This window comes from Cyanistes caeruleus, chromosome 15, assembly GCF_971803275.1.
Source record: "Cyanistes caeruleus chromosome 15, bCyaCae1.hap1.1, whole genome shotgun sequence".
NCBI lineage: Eukaryota > Metazoa > Chordata > Aves > Passeriformes > Paridae > Cyanistes > Cyanistes caeruleus.
Genome location: NC_141715.1, coordinates 10,750,392 through 10,770,886, shown reverse-complemented (window position 1 = coordinate 10,770,886; position 20,495 = coordinate 10,750,392). Strand labels below are relative to the sequence as shown.

Sequence of the window (20,495 nt, the reverse complement as noted above, 5' to 3'; positions counted from 1 at the left end):
AATTCAAATGCTGGGGAAGTCACTAGCACTTGTGTTTCCACAGCTCTTTTTATGCCCATAGAAGCACTGGTGTGTTCTCTGCCCAAGGCAGCCGTGCACACACAGCACGGCCACATCTCTGAGAGTGCAACATGCATGCCTGCCAGCTTTACAGCTCTCCCAAAATTAAATAAAGAACAACAGTCTGAGTTTAACCTCTCCACAAAAAAAAAAAAAGCAGCCGCTTCCTCACTTCTCTCTCTCAAAAAACAAAGATGCTTGAGAATGCTTATAAACAGAAAAGACTAAAAAAAACAAACCACTTACCCAGTAATGATACTGTAGAAGAGAGCACAAGGGGGTGTTTGTCGAGCACGTGCCCCAGGTGAGCAGCTCTCCAGGCTCTTGAGATCCCAGAGAGCAGCCCCTCCCCACACAGCACGCCTCTGGAAGGTGCATCCTGCAGGAATTTGCTCCCCTAGGAAGCCATAATGTACTTTTTCCCCCCTTTTCTAATAATAATATTATGCTTCTTAATCCCCTTAGGCTATGTCTCATTTGTGACATCTTTCTATGTCCTCTACATAGCATTGTGCTTTGAAAAATACCAGAGTCCAGTATTAGTGCCTGTCTCAACCCCCTCTATAGCTCCAGTAAGAAAAAGACAAATTTAAAGAAAGAGCCCCCAGTGAACATCCCTTCTTTCACTGTTCTCTGCTTCTTCAGTCACCACAGAAAGCTCAGTGACAGCACTGCAAGCAACACCGCCACACTATGCCTTTTGCCAAATCATCCACCAGGGAATTCTATCTCAATAAATAAAACCAATTTTTTAAAATAAATTTTTCCAATTATATTCCCCACTGATTTTTCCAGGATTACCATCCACCTCTTCACTCTCCCCCAAGGCAATTACCCTCCAGCAGATCCCTTGTCCACCCAAGTGGATACTCTGATGCTATTAAATTGATAATCCCAAAGCCAGCAGCAGTGCTCTTATGTTGCCACTGGAGCATTGCTTGGATTTACTGAGTGCTGCCATTAAAATAAAGTACATAGGGGCAACTGCCTTGCACTTAACCTAGAGTTGGTTGGTGTTGGAGCTGTGCAGTCTAATTTAGTAATTAGTAAGCAAGGTTATTTGCATCAAGAGGAGTTTGCTCTTGAAACACAGTGTTCTACCTTCTGCCCTGGAGCTTGGCCACAGAAGGGTGCCAGGGCCGGGAGAGCATTCAAAACAGGGCAAAGTCCCCATACCTACTGCCTGCATCCTCTGCCCTCACAGGGATGGGAACCCTGCCCACTGCAGGGACTGCTCTGCTCTGGAACAGCTTTCCTCAAGCCAACTTTAGAATTGGGCAAAGCCACAAGCTGAAACAATCAATATTTTAGTAAAAGGTTAATTTGTAATATTAACTTAATCCCTTTTTATTTCTACTCTTTCCACAGAAACCTGCCTCTAAGGTCACCTGTGTCAGGACTGAAGGATGAAGGATACAGCTCCTCACTGCCTGCACTGGCCTGGGCTCAGCCAGAATAAGTTAGTCTTTTTCTCACAGAATTTTTTACCCAAATCAACAGAAGGTGCCTATTCTGGCCATTCCCATCTACATAATGAAGGCAGCTTTATCTCTGCCACCTCTTCACTTTTTATTAAAAGTGCTACTCTAATGCATCCCATCAGTGAACAAAGCCAGGATTTAACGGGTTAAAAGGTGCAATCCCAAACAAGCCCACACAGACCACACAACTCTTCTCTTACATCAGTGGTAGTTTGTTGTAGGCAAGGCTGGGGAATTTTCTGTTCTGCAACTGTGATCAAAAGGGCCTGATTAAAGTCTTCGAGAGGCTTTCAAGATAGTGTGACAAAATTCTCAGCTTTTAAACAAAGCCTGTCAGCTCCATGCTATGAGGTAGGGAATGATCTTACTAGCTACATGTTTTAAAACAGGAAGAGCCAAGAGTCAAATAATTAACTAATGAAAATGAATTCCCTAAACCCTTTAAACATTCTTTCCAGGGATTCTCTTCAGCTTTTCAAAGCATCCTGCCTTGAGTTCTGTGCCAATTTGTTTGCATTTTTCTACTTGCTTATATAAAGTCTGATGTATCAAGGCATTATTTAGATAAGCTCACAGCCCAGTAAATGAAGAACACTGTTTATGTAATCTGAATTCATTTAACTACTGAAGAAAATAAGCTTAAAAGAATAGAAGGGAAAGAACCAGAGTACAAGTATTATAAAAGGCAAGACACTCAAAAATCCTTTTGAATTCAAGTACTAATGGATCCAAATCCAAATTTAGAAACAGATTGATAGTGTAGATCCTAACCCAGATCTAAGTATGATGTCTCTGTTCAACAAGGCTGAGAATCAATGAAATTGGACATGTGTTTTAGATCAACCAGCCACTAACCCATGTGCAGACCTCAAAATGTTGATTGAGAAAAACAAGGAAGAGATCCACAAGGATCATCTGGTGTATTTTGTCAACAACTCTCTTGCTCAGCCCAAGGGCACACAACTCCAGCAGCACTCCCCACACTGCTCATGGTCACAGCTGTCAGGAGCCCCTTACTCCTTCCTCCAAAAACAAGTTAAAGATTCTGTGCTGCTTTACTGCACAGGACAGCCCAATTCAGCATTCTGGCTGCTACTACACTTAAATCTGCTTTATATTTACTTTGCCTTACTAGGGAGCAAGGCCAGGGAGGGACAGCTACCCTGGGGACAGCAGTGAGCCCTTGATGTGGTTGTGCTTGGAGCACCACCGTAGTCCCTCAGCTACTGCACCGCTGCACACCTCTGCACAAACCAGATTGAGCAGCATCACAAAAAGTGTTTATGGCCAGAATTGCTTCATCTCCTTCAAAGGTTTAGCACCCAGGTCTGCAGTGAAGTCTTCCCCCTCTGACACCCCTCAACAAGCAGCAGGGCTTCTTGAGCCCTTCTCAGGAGCAAGCCTTAAGTGCTGTGCAGAACACATGGAGGAATTGTTAAGAGTTTGCCTTCCAAACCATCTGCCTCTTGGCCAGGAAGGCAGGCTGACACTGTCCTTCCCATCAAAAGGGAAGTGTACACAGAGTGCTCTCCAAAGAGAAAAAAATTCTTCAACATAAAAAGTTAAATCCAGTTGGTGAGCATCCCTGAAGTTTCATTCTTGAAGCACACTCAGGTGTTAATCACAGAGTGAAAAGATTTGTGCCTCTGTGACACAAATGCTTTCTCCCGGTTTAATGGTGAATGTCAAGCATTTTGCAGGGTTTGGTCTTTTGGGCCAGAAGCTTTACATATGCCAAGGTTTCAGAAGTGTTTTGTTGCATATGGTAAACAACAGCATTGAGAGCAGTGTCAGCATGCTGCAAACCTCCCAGCTGATGATTTCCTCTGTTGGTATCAGCCAGTCCTGGAGTCAGCTGCCCAAGACAGCTTCTCTTTTAGCTGTGCATTGCCCATATCTAATAATTAAGAATAACGACTTTAAATAATCTTCTTTATTCTGGTATATTTTCTGAAGCTTGGGCTGTAAAATGTCATTGCCACATAATCTGCTATCAATCCACACAACATGTAAAACTACTTAAGGCTTAATGGGTGTGAATGCAAGCTGCTCTGGTTGTCAAGGATTGAGTGTGGCTGTGAGGCATCTTTATGGTATTTGGAAAACTCATAGGCTGAAATCCTCTTGAACAGCACTTTTTGTTTTTTAAAATACAGCTGTGTTCTCTGTGGGGAGAAAACAGCTTTCTTTTGGGCCTCTTCTGGCTGTAAAAGTTCCTCAAAAGTCACACTGTGGCCTGGTATCTTTGCTGTTGCTCAAGTAACATAGCGAAACCCATGCTTGCTTGAAGTTTTTGTGTAAATTCTGAAGTAGAAACCAAACACAACCTTATCTACCAGGGCCTGGGGCAAGTGGGGTGTTAGGGGCTATGTACAAACCCACTACATGAACAAGCTCTGTGAGATACAGGTTTTGCTCTGGCACACCTCTGGCACTGATAACAAATCAAGCAGAGTATTTTTCTGTGAACATGTTTGTTTAAACCTTTTCTATCAATGCTGCTAGATCTTGAGAGAGCTACTGTTTTCTTTCACGCTTTAGCACCTGTGGTTACAGATGACTTAAAAAATAAAAATGTTTTTACTAAGTGTTTGGGTATCTGAGAACCATAAGTCAAGGCATTTTGAGAGCGTAGAAACCAGACAACAAATTCAGTTAGGAATATTATATTGTTCCTTCTAGGATTCTCTGTGACATGTATTTAATCTCCAAGTTACCAAAAATTAAATTAAATTGCATTGATCTGCATTAATTCCTCACAATTCATAATGACATATTCGTACTAAAATTAAAGGATTTATCCAATTTCAGGAGGACCAGGATTATAACCATCTGCTGTGTTACATAGCAAAAAAAGTTTAGGAAAAAAAGATAATTGCACATATTTCCCCCGTATGCTTTTTACACCTGGTGGTATATGTAAGGGCTGTTTGAGTAAGTCTGTTGTTTAACTATTCTCTTTAACCCACTTTATCAAGTGGAATTTAGGTGTACACTTCTACAGAATAAGTTTGAACACCTGTCCCAGCAGGCAATCTTTCAATCTTCAAGGAAAACTGACATCACCACCATTTAAAACAAAAATAATAGGGAAGGAAGAAAAACCCCAAATCCACAAATCCCAAATACCCAGGGACACTGAACCTATACTGCTTTGTCCAGCCTGGCAGAGGCCTGATGTGTTTTCATGGGTGTGCTGGGTTTCTTTTGTTAACTTGCCCCAAGGTCAGACCTTGCCTAAATGGATCTACATGAATCATTCTTTCCACCTGCTTTCCCGCTTGGGATTATCAGTGTGCTTAATTACAGTGATTAGTATTAGGCTTTCATTCCAGCATGTTCCACCATTACTGTCTCCTGATCCAGCACAAGCATTTATTCTTCTCTTTCAGTTATTAAACAAAAAAGCAATAGAAACACTTCAGCAGCAAATACATTTGTGACGTATTTCTGTTAGTTCTTATCTGTAGCTCAGATGAACTGTTCTGTACCAGCATAGCTTCACACTTAACCACCCAGACTTCTCAGCCTGAGTTTATAGGAATGATGAGAAAAACAAAAACTGACTAGCAAAAAGTATTTCCTTCCACTTGAAAAAATCATCCCACTTGAAATACTGTAACAACACTGCTCTGCAAGCAACTGAGGGACAGCTTTCATCACTCAGCTCTACAAAGGCAGCAAACCCACCAAAAATCAGCATAAATCAGGTGGGGTCATAGTTTTGGGATTCAGCAACACAGAGTGGCTTCTTCAGTCCATTTGGGAGCTCTGAACAGAGAGTCCATAATTTCCATCTAATGAACTATCAAATACATAAAAATTACATGAAACCAAAAAAACCTTACAAAAATCAAAGCCCTTCTAACTTGTCTCAAACGGGGACAAAATTCCTGTTCCTTTTGCTGCTGTCTCTGATCCTTGCCTTCTACACCAACATATATGGAGTTCCTGGGGTAACCAAATTTGTTACTCCCAGCTCTAGCTCTTGGGAGCCCCTTCTGTTCAGCCATCCCCACCCCCACAAGAAAAAACCTCACAGGCCTCCCCAGGTACTATTCCACTGAGTGGGTTCTCTCTGCATTCACACAGGATCACAGCATAGACTTGGGCATTTGCCAGCTGCCTTGACAGAGTCAACAAAATCACTTTTACTGGAATTCCTTCCTCAGCAGAATTCTTTTTCAAGTATCCTAACCTTTAACAGGACATGTCTCTGCTCAAATGTGAAAGCTGCTTAAGTTTAAAAGTAGTTTAAAAGTCAACCTTAACTCAAACAATACCTGGATAATGGATTGCAGACCAATTATTTCTCATCCTTCTTGTGCCACAGTTCCAAGCCAATGCTGAGAACTGCATTTTGCTGCTACACTAGAGACCAGCAGGTAAACTAACGTTGAAGCCAGCTGATAAAGGAAAAATTTATTAAAATCTCATTCAAAAAATACTGGAATTGATCCATTTGCCATTTATCTGTTTAGCCATATAATTTATCTATGACTTCAAAAACAGCAAGTGCATGGATTAACACTGGCAGAACTGGGCAGATGATGACATCAGCTGCTCCAGGAGCAGGGCAAGCAAGTTCAAGTGACTAAATGCATTCACCTCCTCTAGTTATGCTAATGACTGATCATCTTTTAATCCCAGGCAAGGGGTAGATCAACTGTGATCCCACACAGAACCACAGCACTCACTGATGTGGTTACAAGCACAGCACTGAGAACAGCCAAATGAGTTATTCCATTCCTGTTCCTGAGCCATGGCTGCTGGTCAAAAGGAATGTTGTCACTGGAGTAAGAGCCACAGGGAACCCCCTTCCCCACAGAGGGCAAACACAGCATCAGCCTGCTCAACCAAGGAAATCAGCTGTCAGCTACCAGAAATTTAATTAAGTTTTAAAATCACTTTCTATCAAGTCACTAAGGCCAACTTGAAGCAGATCTTTTGGATCATCTCCTACCCTTATAAATATACTTAGGAGGAGTAACCATTAATGATGTGATGTCCTGTACTTAGTGTTAGCTTACTGTAACAGTGGGTATAAAACAAACTGTGTTTCCCTCCAAGAGCGTAGCCTGGCACTATAAATCAGCAGTGTCAGCACTGTGCTAACAACACACCAGTATCACTCCCCAGGGCTGCATGCCCTCAAACCAGCCCAGCAAACTCCAGTCCTGCTAAATGGGTCCTCCTGAATATACAAGAAACAGGGGATGAAAGGGTAGCTATAGCACACCTAACTTTTCATGTGACTGCATGTGAGAGATGCCCTAAGCATGGCCTTCTGGATCTGCATTTATCTTCAATACTAAGGAACTCAACATCCCACCTGGAACCCTGGCCTCTCCAGGGCAGAGTTCACCATCAGCTGCTCAGCAGAGCAATCAGATCTTTACCCCTTGTCACTTAAGACTGATCAAATCACAGAGGGAAGTGACCTGTTTTCAAGAAAAAAAGAGCATTGCTTAATGTCATGAGCATATTTGAGACAGCTGCAAGGGATAGACTGAATACCATCAGCACCTGCACAGACACAGCCACCTCACAGGGGCTAAAAGCCAAAGTAAACCTTTGTGAGCAAGGTAAATTCCATCCTAAAGCAGGACAGGGTCATTGTCATGTTCCATGCTACCAAATCCATATATTGCCATTTATCTCTTGACAATATTATCACAAGACACTTTTGTGGACCACCTTCAGCTTTGCCCCCTGTCTGACACCTCTCTGCCCTACACCACTGTGCCTCAGCTCACCCTGGCAGTGCCTCTCATTATTTCCAGCTGCTCCATTATTTCCAGCCTCCAGCACCAAGAGCTGAATGTGGGTGGCCTTGGATGCCGCAAATCCCAAACTGCAACCTGATTTCCCAATATAATCAGTCCAGGTAGGATGCTTGCAGAGCTGTACAGCCCGAACACCTTGTGACATGTTGATCCTCAGCCCCATTTGGGCCAAGCAGTGGGATGCAGCAATCCCACATCCCTCAGGCAGCCTAGCACACCCAGAACATGTTGGCATCTTCCAGGCCCACAGCTGGATGTGGGATTCCAAGACTGTGGTCCTGCCTCCCAGCAGAATTTCTGCTTTTCCAAAGATGTTTGTAATTTAATGGCATTTTAGTATAAAACAAATAAAATTGAAATTAAAGAAGAAAGGCACTTTGAAGGAAGCAGTAGTCAGCCAAAAGCCTCCACAATTAGCAAGAGTCTCCCTCCCACCATGAGCTAGGCTGAGCAAAGGGGATGGAGGCTTTTCATTCCTGGAGATAGGAAGCCCCCAGCCTCCTTGCCCACATTTCAAGCCAGAAAGAACAGATTTCCTGGACAATTACAGAATAAAAGGGAATATGGCACCACAACAACCATGATCAGTTCTCTGCACAGTAGCAAGGTTGCACAGACCCACCACCAAGCAAAGCCCAGGCTCCCCAGGGAGCCTTCCAGCAGCCCCCTTCTGCATCCCCATGGCCAGGAGCTGCAGCAGAAGATAATTCTTCCCCAGCTTTAATATTTTCAGGTACTATTTGCAAAGCAAGTGAGATCTTTTCTTGTGTTTAGATACTAGAACCCAAGCAGAGCACCCTACATCTATATTTACATCCTAGTGATTTGTTTACCACCCTCTGGGAGCAGCTGTTAGAGTACAGCACATCAGAGCATCAGCACACTCTTCAGTGGGAGCAGAACTTAAAAAGGATCCAATTTAAAAGGCTGCCAAATGGAATAACACCCTACATCTGCTTCTTGTGTTACAACTCCTAGTGATCCACAGCAAGACTGCAAGACTGGCCTGAGGAGAATCATCCTTCTCACACCTCCCAGCTTTGCTGAATCAAACAAGAAATTTAGCAAGCTGCTTATCTAGGCAAAAGCAGACTTAGATTTTCCTTGTTTAATAATAAACCAGTTTTGGGGGTTTTTTTCAAAGTAACAAGAAAATTGGCTCCCTCCACTAAATTCAGCTGTTCACTTCCATGACAAGAACATTTCTACAACTGCCAGGAAGTGATTTTTGATACAACCCAGGTTACCAGGGGAGAAATAGAACTCTCCATATCCAGGAGGTTCAGGCTGAACCCCAAAAGCCGAGTGTCCCCTCTCACAGCACAGCCCCCCAGCTGCATGTGGACACCCGCCCCAAGTACAGCACAGCCAGCCCCACCTGCACCTCCCTGGCCTTCCCTCTCCTCCATCCATCCCCTCCTGATCCTCCTCCAAAGCAGCCCTCACTGGAACACTTGGAAAGGGACAGTCCAAAGTAAAAACAGAGACAAAGCCATGCAATTGACATGTTTGAACTTAAACGAAATCTCACTAAAATACACTCTCTTCTATAATTACTTCTTTGAAACTCAGGATACGCGTTTTCTCTTTTCTGTCACAGCTTTCGCAGATGAATGAAAAAACCAGCAAACAGCTTGTGTGCGTTACAACAGTATTTTTTAAGTTACAGCTCCTTTCAAATGCACTCAGTGTTTGTTCCAGAAATTCAGCAGCAGCCGCCCTGGGGAGCTCGGCAATCCTGCACAGCCCGACATGCCGGGAAGGCAGAGCAGCTTAGGGCACCCCACTCTTTCCCGGGGCGATGGAAACAGTGCCCACGGGAGCGTGCCCAGCTCACATACAGCACCTCATCCATCACACCGCCTCGCCGCGATCCTTCCTGCACGGGGGATGGCTTGTTTCCACATACATCCACACACAAAGCCTATTTCAAACTATCTGCGGCGTCTTAGCAAAGAATTTTCCAGAATACGTATTTGTGAGGTCAAACACAAGTGCGAGTGCACTTACAAAGTAATTATTACCAGCCCATGGAGACCCCAGAACTCTGCAGCCTGCATGGAGAAACTTCTTGCTGACTTAACTCATACCTTCTTTAAAAACCTCAACAGCCTGTGAACTCACTCCAGGGCACGAATCCAAACCATGTGAACACTAAAAACTTTGAAAGCAGATCCTTATGAATTAACATCCCACCCCCCCCAACAAAAAAAAAGAAAAAAAAAAGAAAAAAAGAAAAAAAAAGGAGAATGCTGTAACACTGGGAAAATCGGCTGAAACAGTGCAAAGTTCAAAAGGGAGCACTTATTTGAGTGCATACAGAATAATTTGGAGCTCAAAAGAGCCCAAGAGCCACTAGCCGCTGGGCCCGGGTGGAGCCCGCCCGACTCCGGGTGCCACCCGCCCCGCCGCCCATCACCTGCGGCCGCTCCCCGCTCCGCTCCCCCTCAGAGCTCACCCTGGAGATGGTCAGCGGGGCGCTGAAATCTTTACCGCCCACCAAGCGAAAACCCCACGGCGAAGGGCCACGCAGGACCACCGAGTGGGACATAGCAGCGGCGGGGCGCTCTCTGCCCGCAGACTGCGGCAGCTCCGGCTGCCGATCCCCCGCCGCAGCTCCTGAGGGCCGGGACGGAGCGATCCCGCCTCCCCGGCGAGCCCCGCCCGCAGGGCCTGCCCATGAGGAGGGACCCACCCGGCCTGGCCTTGGGGGAGATCCAGCGCGTATTTCCCCCGGAATCCTTTTATAAGTGGGCTTCGGAGGGGCTACTCGCAGTGGTAAAGTTACAGTACTTTACTAGGAGTAAAGCATGTGGTGTGCTCAAAGCCTTCCTCACTGCACGTTCATTCTCTGCAGTGGAAGGAAAATGATGCAATAGGTCAGTAAATGTTTGGTTGTGAGTGTTTTATTCATTACAGTAAGTCTCCTGAATGAGAAAAAAGTTCAAGAAAATAATCAGATTTCGTTTAAAGCAGCTTGTGGATATTTCATGGTCATCGCTTGGGTGAAAGATAAACTTCCAAGAAAATAATCACAGAATCACAGAACGGTTTCATTTGGGATGGACCTGAAATTGTCATCACAATCCAAACCCCTGACATGGCCAGGGACACTTTCCACTATCCCAGGTTGCTCCAAGCCCCATCTAACCTGGCCTTGAACACTTCCAAGGATGGGACAGTCACAGCTTCTCTGGGAAACCTGTGCCAGGGCCTCATTACCCTCACAGGGAGGAATTTCTTCCAATCTACCTCTGCCCTCTGTGAGTTTGAAGCCATTCCCCCTAACTCTGTCTCTCCAGGCTCATGTTCCAAATCCCTCTCCAGCTCTCTTGGAGCCCCTTTAGGGACTGAAAGAGGCTCTTATTTTCTCCACAGCCTTGTCTTGTTCAGGCAGAACACTCCCAGGTGTATCAGTCTGTCCCCACAGCAGAGGTACTCCAACCCTCAGAGCGTCTTCACGGCCATTGTACCCCAACATTGGCAGGACTCCTTGCAGGGGTCTCTGGACCAGCACCCAGCAATGCAAAGGATCTCAATTTCCTGGTGGTACAGCTGGATCAGTGACTGCTGGACACCATGGAGATGTCCATGCTGCCAGTGAGTGTTTAATGGGATGGTTTACAGAAACAGTGGTGGGTTGGAGGTGGGGTGGGTGGTCACAGAGCTGCTCAGCATGTCCTCCAGAAGCTGAGGAAAAATCTCAAAATTTCTGTAAAATTTCTTTTTCTTCCTGGAAAGGGCTGGACCAGAATATCCCACTTGAAAAGAAAAAGGATCTAACAAAGGATTCATTGTTTAAAAAGTCCAGTTTCATTGAACACCTTCTTGCTGCCTGGTTTCTGCAAGTTTGATTTATGCACTATTTGCTGCAAAGGCTCTTTGCTTGTGACATGGGAAGGTTTGTGTGACTGGCTCATTGCTGTACCCATTTACTGGGCTTTGGTCTGGGACAGGGATCAGAGCTATGACTTTTAAATAGGCTTCTGGGATGTCCTGTGGTTTGGGATATAGCAGCATGAGTACAGTCTACATGCCGTGTCACGAACCTGAAACACAATAAACTTGGTTTGCTTTGCTAGAAAGGTGCCTGCAGAGGAGAGGTCCAGCTGCAGCCAATACCAGCAGAGCTTTCCCTTACTCTTTGTTCTTCACAAGCGTCTGCCTTCACCAACAGAGGCTACACAGGCTGACTTTTGTCTGGGTGATGAATCATACCTCCTTATTCCTGCATGATATCACCCAGCTTGCAGAAGCCTGGGAGTAGGCTGGTCTGAGGTTTCTTTGCTTGTGTTAGAAAATCCACCCAGCCAAACAGCAAAATTCCTCTTGCAGAGAGCTGGAGGACTGGTTGATGTCCCACCTCTCCTGCTCTCGCTGCTCAGTGATGAAGAGGATTTGCTGAAGGACAGTTAAAAATGTGCACAAATGCAGTGTGTCAGCATCAGCGTCTCCTTCCCTCTTAGGAGGGAAAAGAAAAAATTCTTTCTGTGAAAGGCACTAAGTAGCAACAATAAATCAGAGATACGGAAAAAAAGAAGAGAAGAAAACAAAACCCACAGTTCTGTAAAGCCAAATGTTTCCCACTGCCATTCACTGGAGCTCCATTCCCTGGGTGGGTTCTGAACTGCACCCTGCTGTGAAGGGCAGCTCCACTGTGCAGCAAAGCCTCAGGGGCTTGAAGTAATTCGCTGGCAGAGGCAATAAATGATCAAAACACAGAAATCCCCTCTATTGCAGTATTCATTTCAAAAGCAGAAAGGAGTCTGCTGGCTCTTTCTTCAAGGCACTTTCTCTTCAAGGCTTTTTGACTGCTCAGCCCAGATCACTCCTTGCAGAACTGACGGCTCATCTAAAACTTAACCCAAATAGAATAAAATTAGCCAAATTGTTATGTATTTGTGGGTGTGTTTATTCTAAATGAGATTATATTCCAGAACACACTACACTGTGTGAAGTAGAGGCAGTTTTACTATGAATAAAACTATATGCATTTGAATTGTTCTTGATGGAAAGTGTTCACATATGGAACAGCTCTCAGGATTCAGAACTTTATCAGGAACTAATTTTGCACCCCTCTGTCATAGATATTGTTCCCCAGGATGCAGGGAATGAGAACATGAGCTAAAGAGGTTCATGGTTCACAAGTGCCCCATGTTCTCTCAGCTGCTTTCATACCTTTTCACATGTACTTTCTTTGAGCAAAGCAAACATGACTCTGCAGTCTAGAAAGGACCCAGTCAGCTCTCACTTCAATCACCTAAAGCAGGCTGATAATTTTCTGTTTTTGTCTTTGATAGAATCATAAAGTCACAGAATGGCTTAGGTTGGGCGGAACCTTAAAGATCAACTTATTCCAACCCCCACTGGCAGGGACATATTCCTCTAGAACAGATTGCACAGTGAGATTTTTTCAATTTTATTTTAGGTCATTTCCAAAAACTAATTAGAATTCTACTTCTGGCTGAGAAATTAACGGGACCATCAGCAGCTGAACCTTGCTGTGGGAGCAAGCCTTGACATCCAGCTGACATACTGTGCTGCCAGTGTGCTTATTCTTCAGCTGAGTGCTGAAACCGTACAGTGAGCTCTGACAAAGACCACACAATTATTCAAAGGGAGGTCAAACATGTTCATGAATTCAATCTCATCACTCCATTCACTTTATCTTTCCCCTCCCTGATATTTTCCTTGATTTTTTTCCCAGTATTTTCCACCCCAAAGCCTTATCACTTTTTGTTTCTTTTTTGACTATTCTATTCAGGCTCTACTTTGCCACCGGTGACACTCTTGGTTTCCTTCCTTTGTTATCACAGACCAACTGGGTAAACTATGGATCTTTGTGTCCCTTTTTGAATGAACATTTTCCGTCTGCCACCCGCCCAATATTTAGCAGAGGTCTGTGTTTATCTGAGAGTCCTGATAATGACCCTTCAATGCCTTTTTTTTGAACATCTGTCCATATGAGAGTGATTTAAAACATCATTATGGCTTGATAGTTCTTCTCTGGGTCAGGAGATTTTCTTGCTTGTACAAATTGTCATCAGGGCTCTGGCTGTGTCTGCTTAGAGCCATTTCAGTGGCTGAAGTTAGTCATGAGTTATCCATCCCTGGAAGTATTCAAGGCCAGGTGGGAAAGGTCTTGGAGCAACCTGGTCTGGTGGAAGGTGCCCATGACAGGGGATTGGAATGAGTTTTAAGAACCCTTTCAACTCAAACCATTCTGTGTTTCTATGATTTAAAATTAGATTTAAGCGCCAAACTTGCTGTTAGTCTGTGGATTTGCATTACCAACAGCCACCCTCCTGATAAAATTGTGTGTCAGAGGCTCATGGTTTGTGTTTGAAAATCATTTGTTGTGAATGATCATTTGTATTTTTTAATGCTGGTTACTCCTTTTCATATTTTTGATTGGAAAAGGTCCTTGAAAGTGATGCTGATGACATGCATTCAAAGTCCTTGGGGAGTAAAAAACTCCAAGCAATGTTTCATGGCATTTGTGCAATTTGCCCTCCCAGTAGTCACTGTTTCTCAGAGTACAATTTCTTTTCCTTTCTTACATTAATTAGTAATCCTTAATTTTTTCATCGTAATTTCCATTTCCATTGCCTGAATGAGTCCTTTCTGGTGCTTTCCTTTCCCAAGAGGATTCACATACAACAGATTCTCAAGGGTTCCAGTTTATTCCTTTACTTAATGGTTTAAAAAAAAAATTAAAAAAAAAAAAAATCCAAAACCTCAATATCCTGTGAACAGTTAAATTTTAAACTTCTTACTTGGATTATGTACAGGCAAATCTTAACCCTATGGCAGCTTTAGCTTTAGCTTTCAAAAGGATTACTTAATTTATAGGCTTTGCAGGATCTCTCAGGTCTGAGTTATTATTTTGGCTTTTGCAAGTTCCTTGGCAGACACCCAAGTGTGGGGAACTGTCATTCTGAATTCTGTTTAATTCATTTGTTTGTCTAAATCATTTCTAAGAAGTTCGTCTCATGGAACTAAGCATCCCACAGAGAAAAATCCAGCTGTGATAGAAACCATTAGGATAATGAAAGAAATCTCATTCCTTCAGCGGAATTTCTTCTCTGTAATCATGTTTGGGTGAAGAATCCAGCTGTCTCCCAAGGCTTTGGAGACTTAAGGGATTATTATGGAGAAGAACTGAGAGAGAATGGGTTAGATATTAAGAAGAAATTCTTCTCTGTGAGAGTGGTGAGGCGCCTGGCACAGGTTGCCCAGATAAGCTGTGGCTGCCCCACCCCTGGAAGTGCTCAAGACCAGGTTGGATGTGGCTTGAAGCAACCTGGTCTAGTGGAAGGTGTCCCTGGCCATGGCAGGGTGTTGGATCAAGATGATCTTTAAGGTCTCTTCCAACCCAACACATTCTATGAGTCTATAAAAACAAAGAAACTTCACTGTGCATGGTCAGATTCATCTGTGATCAACAACACTGTGCAGCAGGAGCAGAGTCACAAAAGTGACAAAGGCAAATCCTCTGCTTTTGTAAGATGTGTTCAGAGGGTAAAATGCAGCAGGGCCTGACACAAAATGTGGTTTATTCTTCTATTCTGGCAAATATTCATGAGACTATTTTTTATTCTAAGTTATTCTAAGTCTTGCTCATTAGGCTACCAGTCATCTACCAGAACTTCATACACTGGGGTTTTGCAATCCACTAAGCAGCAAGGATAAATCCCTACCTCCCAAACACTTCAGACCAAACACAAGATAAGAGTGAACACAAGACAGGAGAGGTGTATGGATTTCCCAAGGGGAGCACCAGGAAGCAATGACACAGTGCTGTGTCATTGGAGCTCAACAGTAACCTGTCCTTGATAACAGCAGCTCTGCAGAAGGCTGTGAACAAGGACAAGGCTGACATCAGAGCTCACAGAAAGCTCACAACTCATTCAAAATGTTACAAACAATACAGTTTTTTAAAATGGTTGTATTCCCTTCTTACCAATTTTGCTGGACAATGAAATGGTTCTATGTTCACCCTATTCTCAGTCTCACTTTCCATCTCAGAAGTCAGAACAAACAGATGAATAAGTGCCTGTTAGGTCACATCTGACCTTTCTCATCTTAATCCCCAGCCTGAGACTAACGCTGTGATGGGCTGGGCAGCACAGAGCAGGCAGGTGGGGACTATCCTGCTGCCCTGCCATACTCACTGCTGCCACACGTTTCCATCTTGCCTGTGTAGCTGCAAGCCCAGAATATATGGGCCAGATGGAAGAAGCTGGTCTGTTTGCTTGGAATGGGTATGACCACCTCCCAGCAGGTTCAGCTGCTGCTGACAACAAGGGCAGAATTAACCCCGGCTCTTGCCCTGCACAAGCTGTAACCTTTTCACAGCCATGCCACTGTGACCAATGAGGAGCAGTTGAGAAAATCAAAAGAAATATTGGCTAACATTGCAAGCAGAAGATGAGATTACAAGTGATCTGCTTTTTCTTCAAGGCTAATTGTTCCCATTATGGAATTAAACGGATTGATTTCCCATCAGATATGGTGCCTGGGAGAACAAAGTCAAAACCTCTTGTCTAATGTGAGTCACTTCACTGAGCAGCTAAACACTGAGATTTTGTTGGTTTTACTCTTGTGAAATCATAACAGATGTCACTTGTTGCTATATTCTGCAAACAGATTTGGCACATTTTTCTTTCACACAGTAGAATCCAAGCAATTGTACCTATCCAGCAGAAGAGCTCCCCAGCCTTTTCTGGGGGGTTTCAACATTTATCACCCTCACTCTTGACTCTGTTTACAGTGATGAATCCTTTTTCAGGTGTTGTATGGCTCCAGAATGCACACAACTGGAGAGAATTAAGGTGAATGTTCCCAATTTATGCAGGTCAAGAATAGTTTGCCTTTTATCATTCAGAGATAAGTACAGCAAACTAACTCTTTTTGAAAAGCTGAATTCCACAGATGGCAGTATTAAGGTTCAGTGATCACAGAGGTTCCTGTAGATGGATTTCACAGAAGTTTTCCCATTCATTTCAGCCTTAAACTGATAGGGACAGAGGCACAAACAGTATGCTAAGAAAGAGGGGATAAGTTTTGCAATATCTTATCCCAGTATGTTCTGCCAGAATTCATTTAGCCTGATCCATCAGCTGCTGTCTCGCTCCATGTCTCGCCACATTCCCACTGTGCTGAGGATGTTCCATATGCTACCTGGGGAGAATCCAGAGGGATCAGTCCTCATCTAGTGTAAGAAGCTGCGCTTTGCAAAGTGTAAACTGCATGGTAAGGGCAAAGCAATGCTGGTAGAATAGTTCAGGGTGTGAGAACAGGATGTGAGGCACACAGCTCAGCTCAGCTCCTGGAAGAGATACTTTCTCTCTCCACTCAGGCTGTTCTTCATCACTTCCAGGACTTTTGCAGAAGTGTCTCTAGATGCCCAAGGCATCTCCTCACACCACAGGTTCTATTTACTAATGCACATTTATCACATTTATCACATTTATCACATTTATGTGACATCTTCAGGACTGAAGAGAACATCCCCTAGAAGGATATGGAAAATGCAGTGCATATTTGGGACTGTTTATCTCAGAGGAGAGAGCTATGTTTAATGGTTTGAACTCTCCCAATTTCCTGAATTCATCAGTTCATCAGAGGAGGATTTCCAAGAATCTTTTGAAAAATATTGTGCTTGAACTTTGAGGCGAAATGCTATGAGGTGCTCACATTGGACAGGAGATTAAGCATTCATCATCCATGAGCAAGAAATGAAGAGACTCAATAATACAAAATGAAGAAACTCCGTCCTGATGTCATAGGCTTTAGCTTACTCTGTATTTTTTTGGTTACTGTAAAGAAACAAATAGACTAAGTCTTCATCTCACTACTAGGGCTTGCAGGCCAGGATTAAGGTGCTTTGGTGTCCAAATCCTGCCATTTCTGGGAGAGAATCTCCTGGGCACCAAGGCCAAAAGCAGACAAATAACACGCCAATAGATTTTTAAAGACTGTTGTAACAATTCAAGATTGGTCTTCTGAATTACTCTGTCTTGTCTTAGTTCACTCTTAATATTCCTGAAGTTTGCACTTGCGCACCCAAATGTCACAAATATAACAGCACAAATTCCAAACCCTGAACACAGGCAGTGACTTTACCGAATAGGCAAAAAAACCCCAAAGTAATTGCCAATATTTATGTTCTAGCACATAAGTAGAAATTCATAAATGCTTGCAGGAATGTGACATATCAGCCTCCTTAAACAGTCATATCCTGTTTCTTTTGTTTCCTTTTCTGCCTTTGCAGTGACTGTTGCTACAACACCATCCATCACTACTCCTTTCATCTGTCAGGCCCTCCACCCACCCACCCACAGCTCCCTACCTGTTTCCCCAGGTCTGAGCTGTCTGGATTTCCCCCATGTTGTTGTTTCAGGATGTACATGCTCATCCTTTGCAGATGGAGCTGTGTGGGCAATGAAGGGACTCCTCTGGTTCCTCAGCACCCCTCCTGTACCTGCTCAGCCGGTTGCACAGATAGGTTTCAGTCAAGTGAGATTAGATTTGGTAGGTCTTGTCACAGGGAATTCATACTGGGAACTGAAATTGTGGTTACATGGACACAGTCTAGGCTGAGACTGAGAGTGTGGTGGCTGCAGTCAAAGGACAAGACGCATCATCATCCCTGTTCAGAGAAGTTCAAGCACATCTTTCCTTGGCTATTATTAGGTTCTTAGCGCATTAGTTTTGTGATGGAACAGCTGCAGGCTCCTGCTGCTGAAGATGCTCCTCTGCTCTCTCCAGAACATTGCCCCAGGATATCTTCTGGAGCATGTTCCTTGAAGAAACTGATGCTGTACAAATGTTAATTTAATTTTCTTTTACCCCTCATTCCAAGCATCCAGTTACTGGGTTGTGGAAAAGCTGAGCCTGAAATAAACCTTTAAAGTATTTTGAAGGATTTGTCATTACTCAGAGAAATAGGTCTGACATTCACTTGAGTGCAAGGAAGTGGAGGAAACAAAATGGGTTACTCAGAAACTGCCTCAGCTGCCAAAGCTCTGCCTTCAGCTCCATCTGGTTAATTCATTTAGGCTGAGAGATCTGTGGTCGTGGAGTAGGATTTGCCCTTGGAGCTTAAGTAACCTAAATGATAAATTTAATAACCTGCAAGGCTGTTTGGTGATATTGCACAAAGCCTTATCTAGCAGCATTGAAAACTTTGATCCAAGATTCAGTGATGTCAATAGAAAAGATCCCACCAGTGATGGTGGAAATGCTGATTCAATGAGCAGTTTGGCCATTATCCCAAGTGTCCAGTGGGTATTAGGATCACCAGGGATTCCACCTAAAAAAGTGTCACTGTTTCTTTTTTAACACATGCAGTGCCTTATGTTCTTCAGCCTTTTTCTGCTTTTCTTAGGAAAGGGTATGGCCTGTCTATGGAATAAAATGCCTTATGTCTGACAAAATCATAAAAATCACTTAAAATCCAAGGAGCATGAAAAGCAAATGTTATTAACATTGAACTGTTTGTCTGCTTCAAGCATAGTATTACACAATGGTAATGAATATATACTTTTCTATACTTTAATTTGTTATTAAGAAAATAGCTCCCATCTGCTTCTCTAACCAAGGGGCTTAAGAGCCTTCTGCAAACAATAGCTCCAAATTTGTCCTTACACACAGAATAAAAGATGTTTAACAAATAAATGAGACTGTTACATCAAATGGTTAAATAATCAGTTCCAAGACAGTCATGCTAGAAATTGCACCAAATCTCCTAGTTCAGTCTCCTGTGGTTTAAGCAAATGATGGATGTGTCTGAAAAACCCATAAGGGACTGAGGATCCTCTTCTGTCCCACCAGTTGTCCTGAGGTCCAACTGGATACACCACCAGTTAGCAGAAAGAGCTAATGATATTCTATCAAAGATATTTCATTTGTTCATCTGTTCATCTTGGGTGCCAAAGAATAGGGTATTTTATGAATGTTTAGGCATGCAAGGTGAGGTGTCACAAGATCAAACAGAACCTAGCAATCTGATGCTCATAAAATGAGCAGGAAGGGTGAATCATTCAGCTTTTTTAATTCTTCCATGATTCTTTAAAGATTTAATATGTTTTTGGTTTTTTTTTAAGTTGGCTTTAAATCTTCACAGTGCTCTAAAACTGTATTTAATCTCAGCAACCCCAACATCAATCTGTGGATGGTTCTGCTGAGCTTAGCCTGAGGGTGCCCTGCTGTGCAGCCCTGCGCCATGGCCCCAGCTTGCCTGTTCCCAGGAAAACCTCGCCCAGCCCAAGAGCCATTGTTTTTCTTTAGTTCACCCCAAAACCTTTCACTTCTTCCTTCAATATCTCCATTTCAGCACTACTTTTAAAACCATTAGTGTCACTGCCTAGGGAGAGAGAATACAAATACTTGGCACAGGTGGACATTTACTTTTCTGTTTTCATGGATGTGGAGTCAGTTGTGCCTGTTCAGAATGTCTCAGGAGAAGCATGAATAGTTTAAACATGTGTTCAAGGAAAATTTTATGGGCCCCCAGGTATTATTCCAAGTTGTGCTTTGGTAAATTTTTTCAAATAGGTGTACTATTGTTCTTCTAAAGGAGACTGAAAAAAATAATTGAGGACAGAAGGAATATTCTTCAGAGCACACTTTGCAGAGGAAGTGAAATTGCTGAGTTAGTGCTGGAGGCATGGCTGTAGCCTCTTACCCGCTCTGCTCTCCAGGAAGCCACGGGCTAGCCATACTGCAGCCACACGAATCATCCCAAGACAAGGTCAGTTTCAATTAGATATTGGGCAGAAATTCTTCCCCATGAGGGTGCTGAGGTCACAGGTTTCCCAAAGAAGCTGTGGATGCCTGATCTCTGAAAGTGTTCCAGGCCAGGTTGGATGTGGCTTGGAGTAAGCTGATCTAGAAGAAGGCTTCTCTGCATATGGCAAGACATTGGACTAGATATGTTTTAAAGGTGCCTTCCAACCCAAAACATTCCATGATTCTGTGAGGGAGAGATGTATAGTGCTCTTGAAATGCTACAGAAAGCTCAAGCATCTTGGTGGTTCATAACCTGAAGCAAGGATGGAGCAAGCACATAGCTGAGTTAACAGATTAGATGTGTTTCTTTGCATCTGCAGTCGCTGAGCATCAACTGCTGATGACTCACTTGGAAATGATTTGTTGGCAGCTT

At 43.5% G+C, this 20,495-nt stretch overlaps 2 protein-coding genes across 2 annotated transcripts in view; one reads left to right on the top strand and one right to left on the bottom strand.

Annotated features, from left to right (window-relative positions):
* The window catches only part of PDLIM4 (PDZ and LIM domain 4), a 43,462-nt gene extending 33,330 nt beyond the window's left edge, over nt 1-10,132 (bottom strand). Inside the window, exon 1 of the mRNA XM_086851965.1 lies at nt 9,786-10,132. Coding sequence (XP_086708091.1) covers nt 9,786-9,878 — 93 coding nt within the window. The 5' untranslated portion in view covers nt 9,879-10,132. The remainder of the gene's footprint in view (nt 1-9,785) is intronic.
* Nucleotides 9,751-20,495, top strand: part of P4HA2 (prolyl 4-hydroxylase subunit alpha 2) — a 54,745-nt gene continuing 44,000 nt past the window's right edge. Inside the window, exon 1 of the mRNA XM_086851959.1 lies at nt 9,751-10,206. The gene's annotated coding sequence lies outside the window, so the exon portion shown is untranslated. The remainder of the gene's footprint in view (nt 10,207-20,495) is intronic.